The 25841-nt window shown below is 44.2% G+C and overlaps 1 protein-coding gene across 4 annotated transcripts in view; it reads left to right on the top strand.

Annotated features, from left to right (window-relative positions):
- Positions 1-25841, top strand: part of PHYHD1 (phytanoyl-CoA dioxygenase domain containing 1) — a 171303-nt gene that overhangs the window by 71688 nt on the left and 73774 nt on the right. For all 4 annotated transcript variants that reach the window (XM_086924863.1, XM_086924866.1, XM_086924865.1 and 1 more), the window contains exons 5-6: positions 21773-21820; positions 23364-23419. In XM_086924863.1, the coding sequence (XP_086780989.1) occupies positions 21773-21820; positions 23364-23419 (104 nt within the window). The remainder of the gene's footprint in view (positions 1-21772; positions 21821-23363; positions 23420-25841) is intronic.

The raw sequence follows: 25841 nt of genomic DNA, 5'->3' as shown, positions 1-25841 counted from the left end.
TGCCGGGTGTAAGTGGGCAGGGGTAAGGTATGCGCATGTCAAGGACTTGAATCCTCGGAGACGTACGATGCTCAAAGGGGTCCACCTCCTGATAGCCCCTTGGTCTGTGTAGAACTAACAGACACGAAAGGGTGATCAGGCGAGGGAAGGAAAGGAAGGGAACAGCAGGGAGGGAGGTCTGAAACAAGAGTAAACAAGTATAAGTATCCAACACTTCCTGGTATGAACAACAAAACACTTCAGGACCTAAACTGTGACTGCAATACCTGTAAAGGAAAATAATCGCCTCTGTATCCTAGCTGGGATAACCGGAATCAAAGTGCTACTGGATCTAAGAACAGAACACAAATCTAAAGAGCGCTGCTCAATAAGTTACCATGTGTTTCGACAGCAGTTAGCAACATACCCCAGAACAGCACCAGAACCACGTAACAGGGGAATTGGAGCTTTCTTCGGGATGAGCTCTACAAGCCCCTGTTGTGGAAACATAAATAAACAATCCACCATGAATTCTTAGCACTCGAGGAGGTTATTATTATAGATCATAATATACCAAAAAGGATGCAGTAATAGTTGCAATAGAAATGGTCTATGTAGGAATCTGGTTCCAAGGAGTTTGTGACCAGCACAGGGATCACCGAAGAACACAAAAGGAAGCTGAGTATTGCGGCAGTATTTTGAGAACAAAAAGCACACTTAGCCGCTTCACCTCAGTTACAGCATTGCTGTCTCCATGGAAATAACATAGCGTTTTGAAATGTACAATCCAATAAGTAACGAAAATGCGCAGACGCGCTTAAAGAAGAAAGCGGGCCAATTCAAACTCCCACTGGTAATCAGAGAGAACGGATGGATACAACAAAACCCCGGAAGAGCTTTAAGAAGCTCGTCCAACAGGGCTAAGTAATTACCAGAAAGGCTTCCAATATTCCACGGGGAGGAGCAGGAGATTGCAAAGACCCTATCGCAGGTCCCGCAACCTAACAACGCTTTTACAACCCGTCTGGATGCTACCCGTCAACCAGCGGCCACCCCCCACCTTGTCAACACTGACTTTCAAAGGGGGTCAGGATTTATACTTGTTTTCGTTTCTACGCATCACTGCGACCAATTTGTGATACTACGACTAGATATCCCTCCTGGAACGTTATCTCTACACTATCCAGCCCTGACGAAATTCCCAAGGCACGAAAGGGAATGAAACACGTTGGCTGTGCCTGTGTATTTTAAAAGAAAATAAAGAACACATTAAAGAAAGAACTGAAGATTTACAAAATCTATGAACTCTCTGTATCAGGGGGGGTATAGGAAGGTTGAGGAGTTGGTAACCAGTGAACGATATATCTTAGACACTCCTTCCTTCCCAAGAATCCGCATCAGGATTTGGGCTTCAAGGGAACTAAATTCTGGGAATGTAGTGCATTCAGGCGCTTAGGGGGTGAGGGCGTGTTGGAGTTGCAGGTATTTTTATAACTATTTTGGAAGGAGCAGAGGTGATTTCCCCTCCATACATCTCCAAGTTGCGTAATTCCAATCAGGTCCCACTTCTGAAATCCGTCCATTGCTCCCACTTCGCCTAGCCAGGTGCAATGCCACAGGGGTGTCTGCAGTGTAAGTTTAGTTTCCCATTGTGTGTGTCGCAGCGCAGAACGCCTGGTGATCAAGACCGCTCGAGTCACCACGGGAAGTGCGTGGAGGATCAGGGCTCCATAGAGCATTGCCTGGATCTAGGAGAATCCGAGGTTCTCTAATTCCACTCCTCAACCTCCAGTGAACCAATCATGTATCAGTAGGAGGGGAGTAGGTACATAATATAGGAAGAGGTTGGTCATGCCCATGCCTCCGTCGTACATGGACTTTTGAGAATGGATGAGGGCTATGCATGTTCTCGAATTGTCCCAAAGTAATGCAGTGGCCACGCTGTCTTGCTCCCAAAACCATCCGCAAGAGAGATGGAGCGGGAGGCTACTGATGGGAATATTCACCCATGCCCTTGAGAATATATGTCACACTTAGTAGCATTTTTGGGTTTCCACTGCTCTTTTGTATTGTGTTGAGGTCGGTGTCCACAGTTGAGTTGCATCATCACTTGACCCCTAGATACCATTTGTGTTAATAGTATTGTAGATTGGTGGTACGTATCTAGGTTGGGTCCTTAAACTTGCCCTAGGACCCTCCTTTTAAGTGGTTAGTTTTGATTTTTCATTATATACAGGAACCGGGGAGCACCATCCTCTTAAATAAGGCAATCCTCCCCATAGGGTTGAGTGAAATGGTCTGCCGCCACCTACGAAGGTTGTCCTTTGTTCTCTTGACTAATGGACTAACGTTAAATCTCCATGTGAGTCCCGGGTGCAGCGCAACCCAGATACCCAAGTATTTAAAAGAAAGGCGTCTTTTGGGGATGGTCATCTGCCAGTCTGTGCACTCTTGACGTGTGGAGAGGCACCAGTGTTGATTTGGCTGGGTTCAGGCGCAGGCCTGAGGCCACTTCAAAGAAGTGAAGGAGTTGGAGGCATCTGGGGCCTGAGGGGGCCGGGTCTGCAAGGAAGAGCAGAACATCATCCGCATATAGTGCGATGTGGTCTCCAAGTGTGCCCTGCCAGTGCCCGGGATCTGTGAGTCTGTACGGTTATGGCAGGGAAGTAATTCCATTGCTAGGGAAAAGAGGTGGGGCGACAGGGGACGCCCCTGTCTCGTCCCAATTCGGATAGGATAAACATCTGAGAGAGCTCCATTGATGAGTACTCTACCAGACTCTTTGGAGTAAAGCACATGTGATGGAGCGGTAATTTCTTCTGGTAATTTCTCAATGCAAAACCCTCATGCTACCTCTAATTTACCGCTCAAAAGGTGTTGGGCCCTTCACACCATGTATTACCTTCAGGAGACTTTTAATAAAGATGAACAGTCAAAAATGCAATTATTATTGTAAGCCAATAAAGAGAGTTGTTGAGTATTTAAAGGGTTTTATTTTCTAGTCAAAAGTTAAGTTTTCTCTGACCCTTTATTCATTAGTAAAATATCAATCAGGTTACAGAATTTGGAAAACAGAAAAAATAGCATTAATACAGAACATATTACAGTCTGCATATAATCATTACATATAGGAATGTGGCGCAAAATGTCATTCAAAATTCTTAAAGAGTTTCTAAGAAAAAATAGTCTTGCAAGGCTAATCCAAAAATCAAATAGTTTGCAAAAATCTCCCATTAAGAGAAATAAATGCATAAGTCAAAAAAAATCTTTTCAGACCTAATTAATTAGTCAAAGCATAACTGAAGTTTAGCATCTAATTCTATTTAATCAGCTGCACTCTCTGTCTGTCTGTGTCTAAAGAGCAAGCAGGGAGTGAGATAGCCCCTCCTTCACCACACCTCAAAGGAATGCGCCTGCAGTGCCAAGATATGACGTGGAAGCAAGAACCCTCCCCCTGACTCTCCTCGGACGCCCATGCACCCGTGACGATCTCGTACCTAACCCATAGGCTGTCTGGCCTAATCTGTTCCTTCTCTTCAAGAGCTCACACACCCCCTAATGAGCCTAGAAGCCAGCTGAGCTGAGAAAGCCACCCCCTCCTCCGGAGAGGTAGTATTTATACACAAAATGTTTCAACTTTCAGGAAAACCTGTACGTTCATTGGTCAATCATGATGGCATGAGTTTGCACTTTCCTGACGCATTAAAAAAACAGTTTTAACAAAAGAAGCATACATGAATAATACATTTATAAACATTTGCAACATTTACTAGGGAAAATGTTTCATTTTAATTCTTCCTTCCTTTTCTCAGCGCAGTAGGACGGATACTTTAGTTAGCTGGTACATTGGCACAATCACAAGAATGTACAGTTCAAGCTGTCCTTCACTTCTTGGCATGAGGAAAGCTGCCACAGTCTGCGCATGCTCCCTTCTCATTAAATTGCAAGCCATAGCTTTGATGGATTCACAGGCAGCCATGTTTTGTGTAGGCCCCAAAAAATAAACAAACACAAGATAACATTAATTTCATGTAAATCAGCCCATTATGTTTCCCAACTTCATACTAATACTCCTTATAAATGTTTACCTAGCCAAGCTACTAGTGTAAACCAGCTTTTCTATTATTTATGACAACATGCAAAATAAATATGCAATGTGCAACAAAGTAAAAGAGGTGTTATTAACTGAAAATATTTATCAAAATATGCAACAAGTCAACGTCTTTTAAGACAGAAATAGTGAATGTAGATTGCATGGGATGAGCTGGGAAGAGAGAAACATATTCTATTAATCTTCAAAGCTAAAAAGGCCACTTTTCTCTACATTGCAAAAACACATGTTAATTCAGCAAAAGCATGTCAGACTGAATTGGCCTCACTTTCATATTTTTCATGTGCCATGGTTTTAACTTGCACCAAAAGGTGCGTGGCAATTTAAATGCAGTCTGTCTGAAGCACAAAAATGAAACCATGCCTGACTGCAGATGAAATCTGCTCCATCACATGCACCAGGTTCCAGAAGTGCTGCCCCATGCCTGCTGCCTTTAGCATCTCCTCTAGGTATTGCTAGTCAAGTGTGTCGAAAGCTTTTTCGAAGTCGATCAGTAGAAGGGCTAGATAGGGGGTGAGGAGTTGGCGGTGGGCCAGTGGCAAGCCGCATTGATCCAGGTGGATGAGGCTGCTGAGGACCGACTTGAGGCGCGTAGCCAGGATCGTCGTATAATTTTTGACTTCAGTGATTATTAGGGAGATTGGGCGGTTGTCTAACAGGAGGCTGATGGGGGATTTGTTATAGGAATGACAACAACCATTGCCATATCACTTTCTGACCGGAAGGCTCCATTTTCCACCACCTCCTCATACAATGCAGGGAGGTTGGGTATCAGGGTGTCTCGGAATTACGCATATTATTCCATTGGAAACCGATCTGGGCAGGTTGTCTTTCCAGTTGTGACCAAGAAAAGAGCCTCCTCTAGTTCTTACTTTGTGATGGGTTTGTCTAAGTGGACTGTCTCTGACTCCGTCAGTCGGAAGTTGGATAGAGTCCAGTAGAGGAGGTGTGGGGGCCAACACCCTGGACTGATCCGCGGATTAGAGTCGGGAGCAGTAATTGGCAAAGGCTTGGGCAATTGAAATTGGTGTACAATGGGCGAGTCCATGACGGTCGAAAATCTCGTCAACTCTTATTTCTGCGAGGGGTTTTTGAAGGAGCAGGAGGGTGGAGCTCAGGCAGGTTAACTGTACAGTGTATTGGGGGAACAAAGAACAAGTGCTTCACGGTGCAACCAGGGCAGGGGAAGACCCTAAACCCCTGTATGAGTTACGAGCAAGAGCCCTTAATACAAAACAAAACAGGTCCTGGGCACACGTTTATGATAAACAGTTGGTACAATAATTAAATTATATGGAGGTCGACACCGGTAGTTCCATGAAAGGTTGTTTTTTATGAGAGCTCCCATTCTCCACGGTGAGACGAGCACAGGCTGGATCCTGCAATTTCAGGCCCCACCAATTCAGGGAAGCATCCGCCCGTGATTCATTTGCATTTTTTGACTGCCATATCCCCGGCTCCCAAACGTACCCTTAGACCGGATCGGAAGTATCACCGGTTCAGCGATAAACGCAAAGCGCACCTATCAGCCCTGAAGAGTCACAGGCAGTGACCTGTTGAGGAAACACGTGTTGGCTGGCGTTATTTTTTATGAACACAAAATACATAAAACAACCTTCATGGAACTACCGGTGTCGACCTCCATATAATGTAATTATTGTACCAACTGTTTATCATAAACGTGTGCCCAGGACTTGTTTTGTTAATCTCCTGAACTATCCGGATCGCCAGGGGCTTCAAGACCAACCAGTGGAGTAGCTTATCATTTTTATCTCCCTAGCCATAGAGTCGGGCTGCAGAAGACGTCCACATTATTTTTGCTGATTCGAGCGACAAATGCTTTATTTCTTCTCTTATCAGTTAGCAGTTGGTGCGCAACACCCCCATCCGCTTCGGTTATAGTCTGCCCTAAGCGAGTCTCCTGGGCTTTCAATAGGGAGAGCCGACTTTCCCACTCCAGATGCGTAGTTGTGATATTTCCCTTGGGGAAACCCCAGTCTATGGTCTTGCCGGCGTCCCACAGCAAATCTTGCGAGTAAATTGTGTTTTGATTAGTTAGAATGTACTGTTTGAGATCCTCTCCATTTGTCTGGGCATTGAGCCTCCAGAAGGGGCCCTCCACTTCAAGTAGGAGGGGAGAGTGGTCCGATATGCCATGCGGGATAAGGCAGATATCAGTTACTATGCGACAATTGGCGGCTGGCATGAATAGCAAATCAATGCGAGTGTGGGTATGGTGCGCTGCCGAGGGGTGGGTGTATGTTATGTTAGCACGTTTTGTATAGTGCACAGCTGCCTCGGCAAAGAGGTGTCCCAGCGTTAAAGCGGAACATAGAGGCTGGTGATCAGAAGAAGGCACTGGGCTGGGGGTAAAAGATGGGGTTCAATAGCCTTGCGAAAAGCCAGTAGTGGCAGAGTATTCCAAAGCTTGGCAGCCAGTAGACGGAAAGAGCGCCCGGCCGATCACGCCCTCCTCATACGAGGCACAATCACCAGATGTTGTCCCGAGGAGCAAAGTTGGTGCATAGGGGAGTAAGGTGATAGAAGATTGGACAAGATGGCCGGAGAGGAAAATGTCAAGATTTTGAATGTAGTGCAGAGGACCTTGAATTCAACTCGGTTGAAAAGAGGCAACCAATGCAACCGGCGCATTGCTCTAGAGGAGGGGCAAATTCTGGGGAGACCCAGCAGCGTTCTAGCAGCCGCATTTTGAACTCGCTGTAATCTCAGGGTTTCGGTCTTATGTACCCATAAGTTCAGTGCATTGGCATGGTCCAGTCTTGATAAAATGGAGGCCTGAATAATCATTTGCCTCACGGCTGGGTCAACCAACCCAAGCAGTGGTTTAAGCCCACAAAGTATTCCCCCCCATAGCTCTTGATAGTTTCTCACCAGCAGGACCTCTGACTTCCTGGAGTTCATTTGGAGACAATTATCAGTCATCCAGTCGGCGACAGCCGTAAGATCCTCCTGAAACTTGGATGCTGTCTCCAAGGTGTCTTCCAAGAGAGCAACCGCCAGCTGAACATCATCAGCATATGATATGGTGAGCCCTCTGCTCCTTGCCAGGACCGCCAAAGGTTGCACATAGAGGTTAAAAAGCATGGGGCTCAACGCGGAGCCCTGCGGGACCCCTTGTTCGTTGGCATAGAACGTAGAGGCAAACGGTGGAGCCATGACCTTGAAGGCCCTATTAGAAAGAAAAGAAGCAAACCAGGCCAAGGCCAAGCCCGTGACACCTGCCTCCTTCAGCCTACATAACAGGATCCGATGAGAGACCGGTTCTAATGGTGCTCTGAGGTCTAAAAGACTCTGAGCCGATGTATGTTCCTCATCTAGACTGAGCCTGAGATACTCGATGGCGGCCGGGAGAGCATACTGTGCTCTGGCCTGAGTGGAAGCCATTCTGAGAGATGTCCAGATGGTTATTCACTTCCAAAAATCTGGTAAGGATGGAATTGACATGAGTCTCAGTGATCCACGGGAGAAGGGAGATCGGGCAATAGTTTTCCAGTTTGGCAGCATCAAGGGTAGGTTTCTTAAGTAGAGGAACCACCCTTGCTTCCTTCCAAGTGTTGGGGACAACCACACTGGATAGAGATCTTTTGATCACCTGGCTCAAAGGTGACAGAAGCACTGGTAGCGATCTCATAAACTGGTCAGGTTTGAGGAAGTCAGAGGGGGAGAAGGATTTAATCTTGGCACAAACCAACCGTAGCTCCTCCAAGGAGAGCGGCCGGAAAGCAGCCAGAATATGAATAGGGGTCGGACCCGGCACCGTGTCAGGACTAGTGACAGTGCAAGTAAATTGATGCCTAACTTTGCTTCCCACTCTGTCACCCGCTTAGCATGCTGCACCTTGTGCGGGGATGGTGTACAGGTGGCATCTTTGATTGGAGTTAAAGTCACCCCAATCACGGTCAGGCCCAGGGGAAAGGAGGAAACAATGTCTACAGTAGCCCTTAGTGTGGATGCGAGGGCCTCTGGAGGCACATAAAGTGACACTAAGTTGATGGCCGCACCTCCCAGTGTCCCAACAAGAGCCACAAAACGGCCCTGCTTATCTCTGGTTACATCAGCAGGGGTGAGGGGAAGGGTACTGCGCAGGGGGAATGCCACCCTCCAAGAACCCTGCCCAAACCCGGATTGGCTGACTCTGTCAAACCCATGGTGCACTAGAAAGGGGCAGTGGTTCCTCATAAGATGCGTCTCCTGGAGCAAGAGAATGTTGGGGGAGAACCTTTGGGAGTACGTCAATACTGCTGTACGCTTCACTTTATATTGGAGCCTGTTGACATTCCAGGGGAACCTCCCTATAATGAGATGTAGTTATGGCGTGCACAAGGGTTCACAGGATTCCAGCGGCATGTTTGACCTAGTGGGCCAAGGTGTTAAGGTCTGCAGCGTTTTGGAGGACTAGTCTTTTACAATGAGGGCTGCTCTTCGGAAACAATCCTGAAACAAAACTAGGGACAACAAGTCCAACCCCCTCCCCAATCAACCCCCCACCCTATACTTCTTCAGAGGAAGCATCTGTTGCCCTAACAACATGCTACAATAAGACTAAACTGCAAGGCTTAGTGTTTGAGCTGCTTGATGGACTCCTCCATGTGGTTGGATGCATTCATCTCCAGGGCAAAGTCTTGCTGATAGTAACAAAGCCACTAAATTCTAGGCCAGCATTAACATGGATGAAGGAATTAGATTAATAATCAAGTCCAGCTCTGAGAAAGTTCAGTGTCCTCAGACCCTATAGTCGGAGGCGTACGAGATTGCCTATCAAACAAAGCTGTCTCGGTGCACAAATCCTGCTGCCGAATCATGGTTTTTAGGCGATCAGACAGTTCATTGGAGCTTTGTGTGTCAGTGGTGGGTAAGGCAAATATCCCTCTGTGAGTGTTACATCCTCTGCTAGAGTGGGTGCTGGTTTTTTCAACGTTGAAGCATGCAGTGTTCCAAAATATTGTGCACCTTATCTTTGTTCCCTTGGGGCTGGCTCTGAAAATTTTCATTAAACAATGTCCGAGGTCAACAACACCGGCAACGGTGGAGCTGTAACCAACCAAGTCGCAGCAGCTTTTCATTTTACAGTTTTGAATGAAAGCGATGAGGATGCTATAATCATCCTCCTAATTTAAGGCGAGCCGTCACTCTAAAACTTGGCTTAAAACCAAGAGGTGGTAAAGCAGTTTTAGTGAGGCACATGAATCTTATCAGACAGAGGTATTCTACTCATGGATAGTGTTCCCAGAATCACATCCAGTAACACTTTTGTTTCACTTCTACAAAGAAGATGATCCACCTGAGAAATATATTCCTTTCGAGGACATTGAAATTCCTCTCACATACACGGAGCATAATCTCTGGTTTAAAGGCGCCCTAAAACATTACAATCACATTACCAGGCTCGGTCCACTAGGTAGACCAGGAGCAACATGGCCGAATTTATCCAGCTACACACCTCCTCCTGACATTGAAACAATGTCAGATGAGGAATTACTTAACCAAATACAAGAATTAATAGAATTACACAGTTAAAACCACAATAGTCTGAAGAGCCTGAAAAGGACTCAATTAAACACAATCCTACCTCTTCTAAAAAGAAGTTGGAAAATAACAAACAGCATTCAAAAGAGAAACGTTCTCAAACCCGAGGTAGGTCTCCTCAAAAGGAGCCTCTGAAAGGAGGTATAACCTCAGGAATAGGGATATTTTGAGAAAACCTGATAGGTATCAAGATACTGATACACATACCTCTTGTACCTTTCAGATATAGTCACAGACATCCGAAAGAAGAGGAGGGTCAGATCAAAAAGAAGAACGTGTGAAGTCAAAAGACGATCAACACATTCAGAAAACCAAACCAAAACCTTAATTCTCCAAGAAGAAGGTAGCAGGTCTGAAGATCAGACATGCCGAGAATACTGAGAACACAACTCAAGAACGGAGAATGGGCTCAGACAATGCTGGACAGTGCAGCAGAAGTAACAATAGCTCGCCAGAACCTGAAGGAACATATGGAGACAGATGACTTTAATGAGTACATACAAGTAGAGACTGTAGACACCAGGGTTAGCTCTCCGCAAAGGTTATATGAAATAACACTCCGGATGGAAGGAGACATACCAAGAAAAGTGAGAGCACTCTTTTCGGAGAGACTTTCAAAGGGTTATGATATTCTTCTAGCAGAACAGGACTGGCCACCAGAATTTGTCAGGGAGTGCCCACATGGTGAAGACATCATTATGCCAGCCTTCTCCAACCATGTTCCAGTACATTTAAAATATACTCATGCCAGGAAATGGGCAGTTGCCCAAGCCCCAGCATTATACAAAAATCATGTAGGATGGGATGGGGACTCACCTCACCACAAAATCCAATTAAAAAATCAAGCAATTGCACAAAGCCAGTACCCAATTAAGCAAGAATCTAAAAAACAGGTCAGGGAGATTTTAGATCAACTTGAATACCAAGGGGTGATTGAGGCATACACCTCATCAATGAACAATCCTTTGTTTCCTGTTTCCAAACCAGACAGTACATATCGTCTAGTTTTGGATTACAAACACCTGAACTCTTGTTCTAAAACATTTGCAGTGCAAAATGCACATAGTACAGCATTAATGAATAACATAGTGCATGAAAAATATAAAACCACATTAGACATTTCTAAAGGTTTCTTTTGTCAAAACATAGCACCTGAAAGTAGGTATTTGACAGCTTTCTCAATAATGGGGACCCAGCATCACTTTTGTCGACTCCCACAAGGGTTCAAGAACAGCCCTAGGTTATTCTCAGCAAGAGTAGCAGAGTTACTACACATATTTGATGACGAGGCATTGTCATTTGTCGATGATATCTGTCTGATAGAGGATGACTTGGACCGGCACTAGAACAGAGTGACCACCATTATACTGGGCTTCGCCTCCGAGGGCTACAAATTCAATTTTAAGAAATCAAGACTTGCCCACCTCAATGTCCTTCTCTTAGGATATGAGCTTTCAAGTGAAGGCAAAAGCCTGGCAGGTAACTTTTTAGAAAAGTGTGCGCTGCTCCAACCTCCAAAAACGATGAAAAACTTAGTTGATTCTAGGTTTCCTGAATTTTGGAAGAACTTACATTCCAAACTACGCAGAAAGGGTTAAACCTCTCTACGAATTAATCAAACCTGTTTTAAAATCATAAATTGGACACAGGAACACACAAATATATTGCGTTCACTTCAAGCTGACATGTAGGCAACAAATCACTTACAAACACGCGTAAACGTACGCAACTTAGTGACCCGAATCATTCCCGGTTAATGCGGATTCACCTACATAACTTTTAACAAAGGTGAAAAAGTACCAATTGCATAAAAATCATATTTGTACCCACAAGCAGAAATGAAATTTACGGTATGCAGACAAAATATCGAATCAAAAATATAGAATAGCACTAATATCGAAGTGAAAATATAGAATGGACAAAATATCGAATGGACAGAATATAGTCAACAAAAATATCGAATTTAAGGTAAGTAATTTAATATCGATTTTCATAAATATTGAAAGTCAAAATATCGAAGTATATAATATAGGTAACAAATATATCCAATTTTTAATATTATCGAATTTTTTAAAGTGTTTTGTATGTGAGTATATGTGTGAAAAGTGTATATTTATTTTATAATTTATTTTAAGTAATGAATTTTATGTTATTTAATTTTTGCGTAATTTAATTCTGTAGCGGGTTGTGGGTTTATAGGGGAAGCGGGCGGGAAGTAATTTAATTATAATAAATTAAATATTTAAATTTATTTATTGGTTTTTATTTTGAAATAATTGTTAATTTTTAATTGGTAATTAATTAAATTGTAATTGGCAATTAATTTTACTTAATTGATTAATTATGTTAATTTTATTAATTTATTTTCCGTTGTGGGTTTATAGGGGAATAGGGTGGGAAGTAATTTACTTATAATTAATTAAATATTTTAATTTATTTATTGGTATTTATCTTGAATTAATTTTTAAATAATTTTTAATTCATAATTAATTACATTTTAATTGGTAATTAAATTTTATTAATTGATTAATTGATAATCATGTTAATTTTATAAATGTATTTCCCGTAGCGGGTTGTGGGTTTACAGGGGAATAGGGTGGGAGGTAATTTATTTGTAATTAATTAAATATTTTAATTTATTTATTGGTATTTATTTTGAATTAATTGTTGATGAATTTTTTATTGCTAATTAATTAATTGTTAATTGCTAATTAATTTGTATTAATCGGTAATGAATTTTAATAATTTTTATTTGTATTTGTAATTGATTAATTATTATATTATATTAAATTGGTAATTACTTTAAATTAATTTTTTATTGGTATTAATATTTAATTTATTTTTATTAATATATGAAGTATTTACTTTCCCTACTGTTGCACTCTCTGGAGTGGGAATAGTAATTTTTACACCTATGCTATCCAACGCTTTCCCTACTGTTGCACTCTCTGGAGTGGGAATAGTAATTTTTACACCTACGCTATCCAATGCTTTCCCTACTGTTGCACTCTCTGGAGTGGGAATAGTAATTTTTACACCTACGCTATCCAACGCTTACCCTACTGTTGCACTCACTGGAGTTACTCATCGATAAGGCTAGGGCGACCAAGCAGGCTCTCCACCTCTGCTTTGTGGACTTCAAGGCGGGCTTTGACAATGTCAACCGGGAAATTCTGTGGCGAAAACTGGCTGCCTGGGGGATTCCCTCGCCTTTATTAAGCCTCTTGATTGAATTGCACACAAACACGTGGGTTCAGGTAAAGCTTGGGAATGGCTCGCACCTCTCTTGGCGTATTCCAACAACAAAGGGCCTAAAACAGGGGTGCGTGCTAGCTCCAACTCTTTTTAATCTATTCACAGCTGACCTGCACCCGCCTTAGAGGCTTGTAACTTCCACGCCCCCCGGTTAGGGGGCAAAGGGCTGCCCAGCATTTCATATGCAGATGACGTGGTCCTGTTCAGCCACACGAAAGTTGGCCTACAAAACCTTATTAACACGCTTTATGGTTACGCCACTGAAAACCTACTAGAAGTGAACATCAGTAAGACAAAAGCTCTGTCTATAACAGGGAACAAAAAGTCGCACACCTGAGAGGAGGAGCCTAGCGACGAACGAAGATGGCCGCATAAGCTCTCGGCTCCGTCGACCTCCTCCTGCTGCTTGAATATCCTGCTACAAATCCTGCTTTTTCGCCTCGCTCCCGTGTGGGTGACCTGTTGCTGATACTGGCGGTGTGGTCCTGGGAAACTTACGACCTGGATTGCCGGAGTTACATCGAGTGGAAGTTCTTGGCCTAACGCTGACCGAGAGCCGGGACCTCGAGTACTGACCCTGCCGGGTTGCAGTGCAACAACGGCGGCCGGGGGACCCAGACACGGTCCGGTCGATAGAAGTGGAGAGCAACCTGCCCCTCGACTGGTGGCGAGCCTGCGGTTCTACCCGCATTGGGGAGGTGTAATGATCCTGTGAGTGGCTGAGTGGCCGGGGGTCCCCTTCTCGGCGTTCCCTTCCCGCCAGGGTGGGGCCCCCGTCCGAGAGGCCCTATCGCTGCTGGACTGTGTGCCTCCTGCCCCCGCCTGCCCTCATCGCACTTCGGTCCCTGGGAGAATCGGGTGTCCCGAAGGGCGCACTGATGTCTGGAGTCGATCAGTTCGCGGCGGTGCGGGGTGAAGAAGAGCCATCATTGCGAACCGTGATGGCCGCCATTCAGGGTCTGTGCTCCTACATGGTTGCTCTTTCACATAAGTCGATTGCGGATGCCACCGAAACTGCCCGATCGCATAATGACTCTGATCTGTCTGGTCCCCCTAAGCGAGCCGTTTCCCCGACTTTGATCCCGGAATCTACGACTCGAGGCCCATCTAGTGTCGAAGCATGGATAGCAATGTCTGTACCGCAGTGTGCGGCTGAATCCGCCGCCATGGTGTATCGCCCGCCCACGTTGAAGAGTCCGCCTGTGGTCGTGTTCACGAGCTCGTCCCCCAATGACTTTATTGAAACTGTGACCCGACGGAAAAAGCAAACATCTACCGATCGTGTGAGCTGTGCAGTGTGGTGGAGTATGGGACGGTCGGGATCTGGTCGTATCGTGGCGAGTGTCATGGCGGCTGAGGATTGTGGTGGACTGTGGCTATCTGTTGGACTCGCCGCAAAGATTCGTGGACTAGCTGGACTTTTGATTTATCCTGTGAATAGGCGGATGCGGTGTGCGGAACTCATGGTGAACACTCGTAGAGGTCAAGGGTGAGACTGGTGTTCGACTCGGATGCTAGGGGTTTGTGAGGGACCCGGGATCCGCCATTTTCTTGTATTGGGGGCGGGGCATTGTAGGACGTCTTTCCTGGGTTCTACCAAATCTACTTTGCTTTGTTGCTTATTGTTTAATGACCAGGACTGTACGTCGCAGGAGGGGGGCAGTGTGACCGGGAATGTGTGATTCTCCTCCTCCCTTAACTTTTCTTTTCTTTCTTTTTCTGTGTTTCCTTCCTTTATAAATCTCTTTTCTACTATATTTCGGGTTTTTGGTCGCTGGGCGATAGGCACGCTGCTAGGGGGGTAGGCCGTAGCCATCTGCAGGGGTGCGGGGTAGGGGGTGGGGTATTTTTGTTTTTCCGTTCTCTGTTTCTATGGCCTTTTTCTCTTTTTTAGTTTGACTGGACTTTCCTTTTTCCCTTCTCCCTGTGTTCGGGGTCAGTGTATCGGGTTACTGTTTGGACTTTTTGGGCGGTGCTGGGACTGTGGCCGCTCAGCCTCTCCTGTTATTGGATTCATCGGGTGAGGTATTAGTCGGGAGTCTTCAGAAATGTATGCTTGCTTATACTGTTCGCTTCAAAATGTGGGTGTCTCTGCAGTTGGACACGCTTCCCTGCCCACCCGGTGATTGCATCTACTTTAGATCCCGTAGCCGGCCCCCTCCTGTTTTCTTTTCTCTCTCTTTTTTTTGTTAACATATGGAACTGTATTACGTATTTACCGTGTATATCCTGTTTTAATTTTAAAAATATGCCCCTCTTATCCTGAGCAGCTCTCCTGGGTGTGCTGAAACAGTTTGATGCTCTAATTTTGCTGCCATGCCTCCGGGATGTTTGGCTGAATAGCTGTGTGCACCCTTTTCTAAATAAAGGTCTTCCAAAAATTAAAAAAAAAAAAAAGTCGCACACCTGGTCGCTTGGCACAAAAGAAATATCAAATTGTTCCGAATACAAATACCTGGGGATCCTAGTCGACAAAGGTGGCCACTATCTAAACCAACTAGCGGCCATCAAGAGGAAAGGCATGTTAATAGCCACAATGCTGAAACAGCTAAAGCCCAACTTGAGATGCGAAACTCTATTGCCACTACTTCGAGTAGCCAAAATCAAAATAGAGTCTTCAATTACGTATGGCAGTGAGGCCTTAAGAGGAACTGACGCAAAACTTCTGGATACAACCATTTCCAAGGCCTATAGACTTCTCTTTAACCTGGCATTGTATACTTCGCAAGCCCAGATTCGGTTGGAATTTGGGCTGACGAGCCAAACTCTTGCACGAAGAGGGTCTTACATCAAATGCTGGCACAAATTAAAGAACTCTCCAGAAAATACCCTGAATCGACAGCTCTGGCAAGACATTAACAGCTCATCCAGAATGCCGGCAAAAAAATACTTAGAGGAGTCCTTGACCGTAACAGGACTGAAAGAGTTATGGGAGTCTCCTCTATCACATGCGCAATTCAAGCTCACAGTGAACAAGAGCTTAAAGAGACACTCGCATGTGGAGGATAAAGCCACGTTTTCTCACAGACACCATGCCTGGATGACCCTGTTTACTTATAAAACACCGGGCCTCCAAGCATATTTTGGTCTGGGGTATGGCTGGAAAACTAAGGAAGCCTTTTTAAAACACAGGCTAGGGATCCTACCCGCCATTCCTCACTTACCACTGTGGCTGAGACAGAACTATGGGACTAAATGCCGGCTTTGCGGAACGGGGACTGAAGACCTAGAACATCTACTATGCACATGCTCAAGGCTGAACAAGGAAAGGGCAGCTCTGTTGAAAACAGCCTTTAACGAACTAGGAGTCCGCTCACGCAGAAAAGCGGTCCTCGCCTGCTTTGACCCTGGTCTCTTGCCACTGGAAGCTGGTGAAATTTTTGAAACTAGCGGAATGGAAACAAACAACCCAGGCAGTTGGCTAAGAGGGAATCTTGGGCCAGGGTCAGGTTGCCACGAACAATATATCCTACCTGCACTTTTTACTGTCTTTTATCTTGCCTTTTATTCAAAACCCTTGTTTTTAAAGGTCTCTTTTAATTTCTCTTGTGAGACTTGTTTTTTAATGTATTCTTCTTTTTGTAATGGTTTTTATTAACCTAAAAACAATAAATTACTTACTGTTGCATTCTCTCGAGTGGGAATAGTAATTTTTACCCCTCGCTATCCAATGCTTTCCCTACTGTTGCACTCTCTGGAGTGGGAATAGTAATTTTTACACCTACGCTATCCAACGCTTACCCTACTGTTGCACTCACTGGAGTGGGAATAGTAATTTTTACCCCTACAATATCCAACACTTACCCTACTGTTGCAGTTGCTGGAGTGGTAATAGTAAATGTTACCCTCCCGCTATCTTACAGTAAAAATATTGTATATTATTAATTAATATTATGTTAATATATATATATATGTGTTTAAAAATTAAATTGTATGTTTATTTTTTTAACTTAAATTAATTATTTAATACTTTTAAAGTTATTTAAGTATTTTTAAGTATGTTTTAGTTAATTATAGTTATTATTTCATTAATTTTAAATTACTTTTAAGACATTTAAAAAAATTCGATATTATGACTAACTATATATATTTTTTCGATATTTTTGATTCAATATTTTTGTACTTACCTGTTTGTAGATAGGACTTCGATATTTTTGCTTTCTATATTTTTACTTCGATATTTTTAGTATTCTATATTTTTGTATTCTATATTTTGTCAGTGATCCGAAATTTACATAATCAGAAAAAATTGTGACAGCAGTTCAAACCGCTGTAGCAAAAGAAAGAGCCCTAGCACAGGGGAAACGCATTATGGTCGTAACCCCTGTAATAGCCTTAGAGGCAGTTACAAAAGCGAGCATTCCGAATGCAAAAGCTTTACATCCAAGATGGATGCAATGGGTTAAATCTCTTGCTGCAACGGATGTTAAATATGTTTTTGATCCTTATTTGAAAACACAAGCATTCCTGCAATACGAAAATGTATGTCTTCTGCCTATTGAGATTCTCCTCTCTTGATCAGTACGAATTTATGATTTATACTGACGGATCTGCACAATTCGCTATGGGTAGTAAGCAAGCTTATAGTGCAGCATGCGCAATCGTTAAAGGTTGTATGCCTGATGGTAAATTCCGACCAATGGTCACAAAAACACAATCTCTAGCAGATTGTACAGCTCAGCGAGCTGAACTACAAGCATTCAAGTTGGCACTTGACAATACGGATCGCGAATTCCCCACACTGATGGTGTGCAATTCTTTTTTACTGTCTTCAATCACATATCTTTACTTAAAGAAGGCACCGACCTTAGGGAAATCTTGCTAGGACCAAGAAAACCGTGTAAAAAACATTTCATATATGCCGGTATCAATGCTGCTTATAATGAAATCTGGAAGGTTACCCTAGCGGACACTGCAGAAAGAAAGCGAGAAATTGATTGTATTAATTTAGAGAAATCTCTCACTGTAGTCGACAATGGGTTAACAACCCTGTCATTCAGGATATATTCATTGGACAATATTGTATCTTCTGCCATAGACATCATGGAACAAGAATTGGTCATGTTGCAACATGATCAGTCTGATTACATTCTATCATGCTATTAGGCTGGACGCTACAAAACCTGCGTGCAGGCTATGTACCTTGCCGTTTAATCAACACAACGTTACTGTTTTCAGAATACAATCTCACTGATAAACAGATAACACAGGCACAAAGGGGAGCAGAGTATACGGTGCTGAGCATTGAAAAACTGGAGAAATTGCCATTCACAGTAGCAGAAAAACCAGCTACTGAGTGGATCATGCATGGTAAAATTACTCTGCCTGTTACAACTTTCCATTTTTGCTATTGCCTAAACCATATACCAGCAGGCAGATATGAAAGGTTGGGTAAAGAATACATCAAGACATACTGGGATTTACCTTACACACACAGATGTTGGGGTGGGGGGCGTGAAGTGTTTCTTAGTGGTACAAACTGTGAAAACGCACTAAGCGGTTCGCTCCTATGTCAGGATATTAATTTACACGGGGCCTGTGATGGTTCCACTACAAACTTATCCTGTCACGTACAAAGCTCTCCAGCCACAGTGATTAATCTAATTTTTGGACAACTTTCAAATGGAAGTTACATTATGTTGAATGACCACAGCTGCTGTGGCATGTTGCTAGGTATCCCTTATCTAGTAACGGTTACATCCAGGGTCACTTGCTGTATGCAAGTCATGTTCCCCCAAATAAAGACAGCCAGGGAGTCGCCTCCATGGCCTTCACTGATCATCTCTTCTATTGAATTGATACTCTAAGCAGAATGAAAGCCATTCTTTTACAGCAAACCGTGCCTCTGACCTCGGCCAAAGAAACCTATGATCTGCAGGTCGCAAGGACTTCGGCTGAGATACATGCCCTTTTGAACACAAACTGCCCTATACATTTCTCAAAAATGTTGGGACGTATCTTAAATATGTCTGATACGAGTGGTATTGTACATGTATTTAAGAACGTGTGTTCAGGACTGTTAGCAACTTTTCAAGCAGTCCTCTGAATAATTCCCAACTTAGTGCACTCTGTGTTTGGCACACTGCGGCTAATTCTAGCACTCGTTGCAGGGATCCTATTTTTATTCCTACTGCTCCGATATGGCAAGCCAATCTACCAGCGTCACTTCCGGAATCTTGGAGAATGCTCTCTTGGAAAGGAAGTGTTGTGAGCTCATCGTCCAAATTTTGGGTTTACCTCGTCTACAAGAATTAAATACCACATGGTTTCTGTCATTCAGGCCCATCTGGCAAGATTGCATCTTACCTGTTCTACGCTGCCTGCTTTGCGGTGAAGAATGCGTGCTAGACATCTGTCTAAAACTCCCATCAGTCATGCCAACGGATATCGATACTCTGCTGGACCCAGTAACGGGCCATGCTGTGTGCTGTGTGTTGTCCCCAGCGGCTACCAATTCTGAAGACGGCATTCATTGAGATCTCACAGACGCAAATTGCTACTGCTGAGGTACGAGAGGAAACCACAGGCACGCAGGTAACATCGGAAACGAACATTGCTGATGTTTCCGATCTATGTGTGGTTAATCTTCTAAACGAGGTATTCCAACTTTCACCTACAACGGTAGACAACTTTTTGTCTACAGGAATAGAGAATTCCATGTTTTCTCCATCCCCATACACTGACTTTTGATTCAGCACACAGTGTACCGATAAGACTTTGAATTTGGCCTTCATTTTTTCAAAACAAAGACTAAACTTGGAACGTTTTCCTACGATTATTTTTATTTTTACCAAATTATTATTTTTCTTTTTTTGGGCAAAGTAATCTGCTTACAGTAGAACTATTCATAGAGAACAGAATTCTTTGAATACTTCCAGAGACAATTTATTACCTTGTCAACAACCAATTGATTTATGTAACTTGACATGAAATGGTTTCGGACTTTTTTCTTCTGTATTTACGAGCCATTACATCATGTGTGTGTGTGTATATATATATATATATATATATATATATATATATATATATATATATATATATATATATATATATATATGTATATGTATGTTCATTCATTTAGCATTCACTGTGAATATATGCTTAGAATGAAACATTGCTTTGATATGTACAGCACCATTGCATTTCATGCATAGCAACAAATTTAATGCATTTAGAAAATATGTTTTAGACATGTTTTTAGCAGTTCATGAGACACTCTATTTTAGACATTATTAGCATGTTTAGCATTTAGTAATGTCGTTCATACGAAACTGGAGTGGGTGTTGTGTTTCGATTTAGATCCCCGTACATAGGTTTTCCGAATCATGCCCTTATATAGGCACAACTCTCATTGCCCTTATTTAGCCATAGAATTCCAGTCCTTATTTAGGCATCAGCCATGCTATCCAAATACAGACATGGTCACCTACATCCGTCCATCCCACGTCACAACGAGTTCTTGGAAAACCAGACTCTTAAGCCTTTAGGACATTCCCTGTCATAAAGGCACAGAACTCATTTATTATGCATGAACAACTATTCCTTAGGGGTTCATTCATGATGTTCCTCTATCTGACTTTTACGTCAAAGCTAGCATTCCTAAGCACCTTCCAGATATAAATGTACCTTCACTTGCCATGGAAAGTCACGGCGGCATACTTGCACGACTCGGCTACACGGCCCGCCACGGCAATTTTGGAAGGAATTCGAGTCCCTGCCTGACGCACTGACCAGACGCTGTCATCCTCCTTGCAGAGAATCCAGCTCCAGTGTTTCTGACTCCCTTCGTCGGGTTGTTAGAGATCGAGACCCGGAAAGAGATTCCAACTTCTCTCATTCTAAGGTATTGAGCAGACTAGAACCTAGAGGGACTTCTGGCAAATACTAACTATAGCTAAACTATACTATACAAAAACAGCACCTACTTCTTACCTCGTACTACAATTATGTTAGGTACACTGGGGTTGAACTATTTGGAAGTATCAGATGAGTATCCGCATTTTAGCCTGTTATTTATGTATGTATTTCATGAAAATATGTCATAGCTACAAACCATGCTATTGCAGTATTATTTTATCTTACTGCTAACGCTGTACGTATTGTACTTCGCATTCTGTCTTACGATTGTAGCAGTTCATATCTCTTGCATGAGAAATAAGACTGTTCAATAAACCCTTTTTATTGAAACGCCCATCTATCTATTTCTGTGTAACTCTGAAGAAACTAAGCATGCACGATTGACTGAGTGAAAATGTTACCTATTGTTTCCATGATTCTGAGAACTGTTCCGATTCTAAGGGAAACACAGTTATCATGTTTATGCGGTTGTCAGTGACTAATCCCTTCTTGTTCGTTCAAGAAGTTTCTAGTGACCTCTGAGCTAGCTGGCACACACACACAAGTAATTAAGTTTAATGTACTCGATAGAGACATAGTTACCTCAGTCCTATGTCAGAACTATAGTGTATATTATTCCAATGTGCAGAGCCTATAAGGAGTATAGGAAATACACTACACTTCCCTCTCTTACTATAGTGAGACCCTAGCTCCAAGACCCCTCCTGTCTCTTACTACAGCTAGACCCTGCCTCCAAGACCCCTCCTCTCCCTCACTACAACTAGACCCTGCCTACAATACCCCTCCTCTCTCTCACTACAACTAGACCCAGCCTCTGAGAACTCCCTCTTGCACGGGGAGCCCCGTTGGCTTTTCTGAGACATTCTGGACATGAGACTGACTCTTCCCCAGGCCTACCACAATTGTAGAGGCTCCAGCCTGTGAGACCTCCGTTCCCTGCAGCCCAGACCACCTCTTCTCCTCAATGGACTGTTGTGTGTTTGACTCCGTCTGACCGGATGTTTCAATTTCTTCTTATTTCAGGTGGATTCCTGGTTCCAAAGGAGAAGTCCTTGAACAAAGTGGGGCATGGTGAGTAGAAATTCACTCGATGGATATAAATAGAGCTGCTGTTGACTAACTACCTCCTGATGTCTCTTCTTACTGCACACAAGCCCCACCTGTCTGAATCAGGCTCCTGCCCTTCTCTCATACTACAACCAGGCCACAGGCGATCTGCACACTGCTTAAAAGCTCCTACTACAACTAATCTTCAGCTCACAACCTCCATCCTTACCCTTCACCTCTCGTACTACAGCTAGACCCTGCGTCCAAGACCCCTCCCCTCTCTTACCACAGCTAGACCCTGCCTCCAAGACCCCCTCCATCTCTTACTACAGTGAGACCCTGCCTCCAAGACCCCTCCCATCTCTTACTACAGTGAGACCCTGCCTCCAAGACCCCTCCCATCTCTTACTACAGTGAGACCCTGCCTCCAAGACCCCTCCCCTCTTACTACAGCTAGACCCTGCCTCCAAGACCCCTACCATCTCTTACTACAGCTAGACCCAGATGCCAAGATCTCTCCTCTTCCTTACTACAGCTAGACCCTGCCTCAGCGACCCCTCCCATCTCTTACTACGGCTAGAACCTGCCTACAAGACCCTTCCTGTCTCTTACAGCTGGACCCCAGCCTCCAGGAACCCTCCTAGCTCTTTGTAGAGATAGACCCCAGAATGCACCTTTTTTCAGGATCTCAGGTATGTTGTACGATACCTCCTGCCTGACATCTGTTTTGGGGGGTCTTGAGTGTGGTGTGTGAGGCTGTGAAGGCTCAGTGTCTGATGTCTGCTTTGAGGATCTCAGATATGTTGTGAGGGTGTGGAACCACCTCCATGAGGTATGCTTAGAAGGTCTTGGTTGTCATGTGAGGGTGTGGTACCTCCTTCCCGAGGTCAGCTTTGAAGGTTAAGGTTGTGGTGTGAGGGTGCAATGCTTCCTACTAGTGGTCTACTGAGGATCTCTGGTGGGGTGTGTGAGGGTGTGGTACCTCCTTCCTGAGGTCTGCTTTGAAGGTCAGTTGTGGTGTGAGGGTGCAATACTTCCTGCTAGTGGTCTACTCTGAGGATCTCTGGTGTGGTGCGGGAGTGTGGTACCTCCTACCTGATATCTGCTTAGAGGATCTTGCCTGAGGTGTGAGTGTGGTACCTCTTGCCTGAGGTCAGCTTTGAAGGTTAAGGTTGTGATGTGAGGGTGCAATGCTTCCCCTAGTGGTCTACTGAGGATCTCTGGTGGGGTGTGTGAGGGTGTGGTACCTCCTTCCTGAGTTCTGGTTTGAAGGTGAGTTGTGTTGTGAGGGGGCAATGCTTCCTGCTATTGGTCTACTCTGAGGATCTCTGGTGTGACGGTGTGAAGGCTCCTACCCAATGTCTGCTCTGAGAATCCAGCATGTAGTGTTGGAGTGTGATACCTCCTGCCTGAGGCCTGCTTTGAGGGTGTCGGACAGCTTAAGCCAGAGATGTGCTACTACTGGTGTAGTCTGGGGTTGTTGACCGGTGCGAGGGACTGTGGTGTGAGACAGGGAAGGGAGGAAGGACTGGATATATGGTCTTAAACACTCCTTTTCCTCCCCCAGCTTTGCACGCCTATGAGCCCATCTTCAAGCAAGTCACACACTCCCAGAACATCCAGGTCAGTACCTCTGTGTACTGTTTGATAATGTGCTTTTAATGTGCCTCTCTTCTACCAGGAGGAAGGTGGCAGGTGCAGAGGGACAGGGTGGGAGGAGGGGCATAGGATTGAGGTAAGACCTCAGAGGGACCATGAAAAAGCCATGGGAGGAGGGAAACTGCTGGAGGCTCAAAGGTTGCAAGGGCTGGAAGGGCCACAGGATGAGAAGGAAGGTGCTAGCACACGGGGTAGCACAGGACGGGCATAGGGTGCAGAGGTGCTGAGAGGACCTTGTGCTCCTGCAGGCTCCGCCCTGTGATGGTAACACCAGCGCTATATACGATCTAGACTATATAGGCACTACACGACAGAGCATTGTGTAATATGGGCCTATATTACCAATGATGGGCAACACAATAGACCTCGAGGCTGGAGGCCACGTGCTTTACAAATTTCACCTGAACCCCGAGATGGCAATATAGGACCATATTACACATTACTCATTAGGTATTTTTTATATTACTTGATTTAGTAATTGATTCTAGTACTCGTTAGAAAGATTTGCTGCATTTGAGCATTATCCTTAGTATAACTTTTTTGTACTGCAGATATTTATCAATGCTTTTAGAGATGTGTGATTTTTAGGTCGAGCCTAGCGCAGCGCTCATGCACTGCTCTAGGAGAGGGCCTCTTGGAAACACTCCAGAGTTTCTTAAAGCTTGTGCATGTGGTTGTCACATTCTATTGGCCTTTGCGTGTGGCTTTCAAAAATGAAAGCATGCAAAATGGCCAAAGGCGGGTGCATGTCCTGCCTTTTCTCTAAATGTTCACTCCCATGGCCTTTGGGTCTCGGGAGTGAGCAGCAGCGAGCCGGGTGGCAGCTGCTTTCCTGCATTCCAGGATCATGTTACTCATTAATCCAGCGCGGTCGCTTTCACTTTTGCCACTGTGCTTGATTTCAGTTCCATAAACGGCAGTCACTTTCATGACTCAGCCACCCATGGGGTCTCATTGCAGCCATGTTTAATTTTGGCACAAAGCAGTGCCTGATGACAGCGGCACAGCTTTGAAGCGCTGCACTCCTACACACACGTTCTCTAACCTGTTTTGAATGGTAAAGCGGCATAAAAGCGCGATATAAAGATCTTTTGAGCTATAACTAGTTGAACAGGCCTGGGTTACTGAGCGAACATTTAATGCAGACTGCCTCTAGTTTACGTGTGTGTGCGTCGGGACGGGAGGGATTGCCGCGCCCACGGACCCCTTTACTGCTCTTCCTCCACGCCGCACAATTCTCTTCCGAACTGCCGTCTCTGCTACTAGATGGTACCAGTGTTCTCGACTTTGGAAGGATTGCAGGTTGAGGAGGCCTTGTTTTTTGGTGTGTTTCATTTTGCAGTGTCCTTCCTTCCTGCGTATGTGTGTGCTGCATGGCTAAACACTTTAAAGGTACAAAAGGTGAGACCTATTTGCTATGCCAATGCTTGTTTTTCCCCGGTGAAATGGGTAATGTGCCAACAGCCAAGATGTTTTTATGCAACAATGTGCATTTTTATATTTCAAACTTTGAAAGTAAAGCAGCACTGCAAGAACATTAAAAACATACATTCCAAAATGTGATTTTCTTGTAGTACTTTGGCACTACAAAATGGGTCTACCGAGACTAAAAATGGGACAATAAAGTGCAGTGTGGAACATTGTATTTAACTCTTCGTTGACGGTTTCTGTGTTTCCAAGGTTTATTTTCACACACTGGGGATGGATCATGAGTAGATGCTTACATCAAGGTTTGGCATGCAAGGGGGACATCATCAGGTGTGCTGAATGATGCTCTCTGAGCCGTACTGTCCTTGTCAAAGCATTTCTTTTTACCAGCCCTAAAAGAAAGAAGCAATGCTGTTTTACCCATCCATTTAGTTTCTTTATTTCTTTAGGGGAGCTAAATTTCTTAAAAAGTGAAATATGGAAAAAATTCCCAGTGGGGACCTCTTTTTCTGTGAAATAGGAGCTTTGAAACAACTGGCGTACATTCATTAAAAAGGCTGACCCATGTAATATACCAGAATTCAGGGATAGTGTCTGCAGGGGCAGGGCCACGGGGGCCATCAGAGGCACCCCGAAACCTGTAGAATCATAAACAAAGGAGAAGGGAGGCGTGGGGTACCTGCGTATGCATGTGTTTTTGTTTTATAGACTTCTAACTTCACCCCCTGACAGATTTCCAGAGCTCTTTAGTTCAGTGAGGTGTGGGATACTCTAGACGGGTGTCAACCACATGTTGACAAGAGATAAGCAAAACGCATACTAATAGAAGGAAAGCGCCTCTTTTTGCATGGTTAGCCTCTTCGAACTGTAAGTGCAGTGGGTCCTTTCTAACCAGGTTCCCAGTGGCAGATCTCTTTCCCAAACCATCACTGGCACCACTTCAGCTACCTCAGTGAGT

This window comes from Lissotriton vulgaris, chromosome 5, assembly GCF_964263255.1.
Source record: "Lissotriton vulgaris chromosome 5, aLisVul1.2, whole genome shotgun sequence".
Taxonomy (NCBI): domain Eukaryota; kingdom Metazoa; phylum Chordata; class Amphibia; order Caudata; family Salamandridae; genus Lissotriton; species Lissotriton vulgaris.
This window is presented reverse-complemented; position numbering and strand designations above follow the sequence as displayed.